We start from the raw sequence: 4626 nt of genomic DNA, 5'->3' as shown, positions 1-4626 counted from the left end.
GGGCAGCTTCCCCGGGGCTCCTGGGGCCTCGGCGCGCAGGCGGGGCGCCGAGGTGGGCAGGCTCCTCGTTCCCCGGGACGGTTTTCCCTTGTTATGATCGGCATCCCCTGGAGCGACGTCCTGGGCCTTGCGTGGCCCGTGGGGCTCTCTCTGGCTCGGATTTGAAGCGTGTGGCTGAGTAGCCGGACGGCGGAGTCTTGCTGTGTTTGTAGCAGAAGACGTGTTCCTGGTGACAACGAGATGTTCTTTTGCGTTGCAGAAAGGCCATGTTCAGCTCTAGCGCAAAGATTGTGAAGCCTAATGGCGAGAAGCCAGATGAGTTCGAGTCTGGTATATCCCAGGTACGTGTCTTTTTCTGCTGTTCGGTGACCAACTGCAAGTTATGGAGACAGTGTTGTGACAGTTGTCTAGAGCGTAAACTTTGAGAATGATGCTGTCTGAACGTGTACTCATTCCTAGCCTTATGCAGGGCAGTCAGCCTGTGTTCCCACCAGTTGCACTTGTTGCATCTGCAAGTGTGACATATGAAATTAAATCTTTGACCAGCTGCTCTCTGGCACCATGGACAGGCTTTGGTCTCGAGGGTTCTTATGAATTGAACAGTATGTAATGGTTTATTCTGCATCTTTGCTTTCCTAGGCTCTGCTGGAGTTGGAAATGAACTCTGACTTAAAGGCTCAGCTGCGGGAGTTGAACATCACAGCAGCTAAGGTAGGCTAGGCCTTCCCCACAAAGAATTGCTTGGTGACTTGCTCTGTGTGTGTTTAATTTTTGCAAATGTTAACAAACTAGTTGAATGGTGTTTTTAACTGTTTCTTATGGCCTGTGATTGTTTTACTATATGCTGCTGTGGTTTATCTTGTGATATCAGCTGTTAACATGTAGGATTTTGCAATAGTTTTGTTTTATTTTAGGAACTGGCCTGAGAAGTCATTGTAAAAACTCAAATGGCAGTTTAATGTTTCAAATAAATGTGTTTAAAACTGGTAGTTCTACTTTCTGCCTCTTCAAACTGGGCTTGAGATCTGAAGCTGACTTTTTTTGTGTGTGGATATTGGCTGGCAATGTAGACATTGCAGAGTCTTTGTTGGGAACATAAACTGTCATACTCTTAATAAAATCAGTTTGTTGTAAATCCTCTTTTATGTACCAAGTAATAGATAGGAGGCAGAGCGATGTAATAGACTGACTTGATCACATAGGTTAGCCTGTTTGTAACTTTTACTTTATAAAGGCAACTGAAACCTTAAGGAAGAAAAGGAGGAAGAAAATTAGTGTTAGAATTTGTCAGCTTTGGAGACTGGATGGAACTTCAGTAGGTTGCTTTTTGGTTCTTGCCTAGGCCCACCAATGTGCACACAGACACAGATGCATGACTGCTAAGAGTTCAGTTAAAGAATCTGGGAATGCAGAAATCAGCTCAGTATATGAGTTCAGGGGCCTTCAGAGGAACTGATTTGCTGCTGAAGTACAGCAATGTGTACTGTCGTCCATGAGGAGTTTTTAAAAATGTCTTTGTTGTTTACTGAGCTGCTTAGTTTTATTTGTAAGAAATCTCCTGTGAGCATCTGAGTTCACTCGTGGAAATGTAGCTGGTGAAAAACACCAGCGCTGCTTACTGTTGGAGAATGAGGATGTTTCTGCAGTTAGGTTCATGTGAGAAGCGCCTTGTAAACTTATACAAACTTCTTTGATTTTGATGAACTATTGGAGAAACAAACCAAGGGAAAGATAATCCATGTTGGTGTGATGTAAGCGTGCTGGTATTTGGAGGGGAAAGAAGTGTTTGAGTAGCATTGCAGGCCTTTGCAAGTGGTGAACAGAAGATGATTTCCACAAAGTAGTAGCTCAAAAATAAGAGACTAAAACTAAACTGCTGAACTTTGTGTAAAGTCTGAATTTTTGAAACTTTGTATCAGCATGTTAAGTACCACTGCAGATGTGATGATAAGCATTCAGTATAGTTAGAGTTCTACCATCTGAGTCCCATCCTGCAGAAGGAATGAGCTTTGCTATTCAGAGGATGTGGCTCTCAAAGGAGTGGTGGGATTGATTGCCCAAAACCAAGTGTTTTCACAGAGGTTTTTCTCTTTAATGCTTGCTCTTAAATGCATTAAGGTACTGCTCTCTGATGCTTTCTCCCCGCCCGCCCCGCCCCCCCAAGTTGTAAGCAAGACTAACAAATATCTGTGTTCATAGGATTCATGATCAAACCAAACATTGCTTCTCGACCCCTAGATAATGTTTACTTTCTACTTCTGTTTCAGGAAATTGAAGTGGGTGGTGGCAGAAAAGCCATCATTATCTTCGTACCAGTTCCTCAGCTGAAATCTTTCCAGAAAATTCAGGTGCGGCTAGTTCGTGAGCTGGAGAAGAAATTCAGTGGAAAGCATGTGGTGTTCATTGCTCAGGTAAAAAACACTTAAGATCGTAAAAATATTGATTTGAAGGGGTCCATGGAGGTCATCTAGTCCAGCCTTGTGCATGAAGTGGGACTGTTGCCAACATTAGATTAGGTCAGCCATAGTTTTGTCTAGCTGAGTCTTGAAAACATCCAAGGATGGAGATTCCACAGCCTCTCTGGATAACCTGTTCCACTGTGCACTGCCCTTCTTGTCTTGTCCATTCAAGGTAACAATGATATAATGCATATTTTTGTACCAGCAGGAGGTGTAATGAATGTCCTGTGGATGCAAGCTAAAATGATTTCAGCTAGCAGCCAAGGCTATGTAAACTTGGTGAGAAGAGAAGCTTTTTGGAAGAGGATATAACTTTCTTGTTCTGGCCTCTCTTACTCCTTCAGAAGTTTGAGAAGCAAAGCTTGAAAGTAAAAGGGAGCAAATATTAATAGGAGCTTTACTATCCTTACATAACCTAAGCACTTAAAATTCAAGTTAATAGGAGAGGAAGAAAAAACCTGGCTCAAGTTCTGAATTTATGGAAGGAGCTAAGCATGAAAAGGTGATAAGAGGGCGCTCTGTGCAGTACTGAGTGGACATGCTCTGGAGATCTGTCTGCTGAGTGGACAGTTAGTTGTTAGACTGAAGCTCTGTTTAGGAAAAATTCTTTGTATCATAATTTTAAGAGCCAGAGCACCTTTATGTGGCCAAGAAGACTTCTTTTAATGAGGTGCCTCTGGCTCACTTATGCTTGAGAATTCTTACTGTGCTTGAGAATTCCCTGTCAGTTTAGTAATTGATATGTTAGAAGGGAATGTGTGCAGTTCTTCTGCTGTAGGTGAAATGTTGTTCCTCTTGAATATGACATGACCCAGTTTGGATTACAGTAACCCCATCAAGTTTTACTGATCCAAGCTTGTATAAATACCTGTAGATGCTGCTTTTGGAACAGATTGCATTTAATCCAGCGTTTGATCTGGATTGTGTAATACATCTCATTTTTCAAACTAGTGTTTCGATCTCAGATGTCACCTAGCTGTCTATGGGACTGAGCCTCTGATGCAAAGCAGAGTAGTAAGTTCAGTATAACAGAAACTAAAATTCTCTGAGATTCTGTTCCCAAAGAAATGTGTTCACATTCTGAATACGACATAGTAACCTACACTGGTTGAATTCGTGGGGGAGGGGGGAATGAAATATAAATCTTTTATATCAGTGCACTGAACACAGGATCAGTAGATGAGAACTAAAGCAATACCAGTACTTAAGCTTCTGCGTACTTAAGTCTCTGTCTTTGGTGTTTGTTTCTATTTAAAAAAAAATAAAGGTGCATGTGGGTTTGTTTTTTTCCTTAACAGAGGAGGATTCTGCCCAAGCCAACAAGAAAAAGCCGCACAAAAAACAAGCAAAAGCGTCCCAGGAGGTAAGTAAATAATATTGTTTCAGTATGACAGCCTTCTTCTGTAACTTGGTCGTTTAGTCAAGTAAAGTTTAGTTGGAATCTTTCAGAAGCCAAGTGAACGGGTGTTCTTGTCATTTCTCTTACTGCTTGAAATAGTGTCTGCCATTTGACTGCTAAGGGTGGGGTAAAAAGCTTGTCTTTGGACACTGTGTTGCATTTCTTAGAACTCCATCTGTATTTCCAGCTACAGCTGTAGCCAATTTTTAGCCAGCAATAACTAGCTTAAGAAACCCCAACTTGCTGTCTCTGTTACTACAGTGTGGTGGGTTTTTTTTAAGCTGTAGGAAGAGCCCCATCCACATCACATGTTAGACTGTACAGAAGGTAGGACTGGCACACTGAAGGGATGCAATGAGGGGGAGAGTGGCTGAGGAGGGGTGTAGGTATGAGTAGTCCTGCTGGTATGAAATTAATAGTGGTGTAGTCATTTGTGTTAAATAGCCTCCCTGCTCTCATCTAGTCTTTTACCATTGTAAGACATGCAATTCTGCTATGTCTGTGTGGATGTCGGTGCTTCTTCTATACTGTTCTTTATCTTACTATATCATTATGTAGTCCATGTCTTAAAAGTTTGTCCTTTTTATGACGTGGCATGTTCCTGTAACTTCTCCCAGTCCCAGTATTATACCCGTGTCATACCTATTACTGTATTTTGAAATCTTCAGGCGTGGAATTTAAAACTGTAGTTTCATAGTACTCCTTGAGCTGCAGTCCTGCCTGTGGAGGACTCTGTGTTATATTAGAACTAGTACCGCACAGTGGCTG

At 42.0% G+C, this 4626-nt stretch overlaps 1 protein-coding gene across 1 annotated transcript in view; it reads left to right on the top strand.

The window, feature by feature from the left end:
• Nucleotides 1–211: 211 nt before the first annotated feature.
• RPS7 (ribosomal protein S7) overlaps nt 212–4626 on the top strand; it is a 6236-nt gene continuing 1821 nt past the window's right edge. Inside the window, exons 1-4 of the mRNA XM_010284223.1 lie at nt 212–341; nt 640–711; nt 2268–2411; nt 3758–3822. Of these exons, the coding sequence (XP_010282525.1) occupies nt 267–341; nt 640–711; nt 2268–2411; nt 3758–3822 (356 nt within the window). The 5' untranslated portion in view covers nt 212–266. The remainder of the gene's footprint in view (nt 342–639; nt 712–2267; nt 2412–3757; nt 3823–4626) is intronic.

The sequence above is a fragment of the Phaethon lepturus genome, unplaced genomic scaffold (assembly GCF_000687285.1).
Source record: "Phaethon lepturus isolate BGI_N335 unplaced genomic scaffold, ASM68728v1 scaffold31963, whole genome shotgun sequence".
NCBI classification, from domain to species: domain Eukaryota; kingdom Metazoa; phylum Chordata; class Aves; order Phaethontiformes; family Phaethontidae; genus Phaethon; species Phaethon lepturus.
The sequence above is the reverse complement of the archived record's forward strand: the minus strand, read 5'-3'. Positions and strand labels throughout refer to the sequence as shown.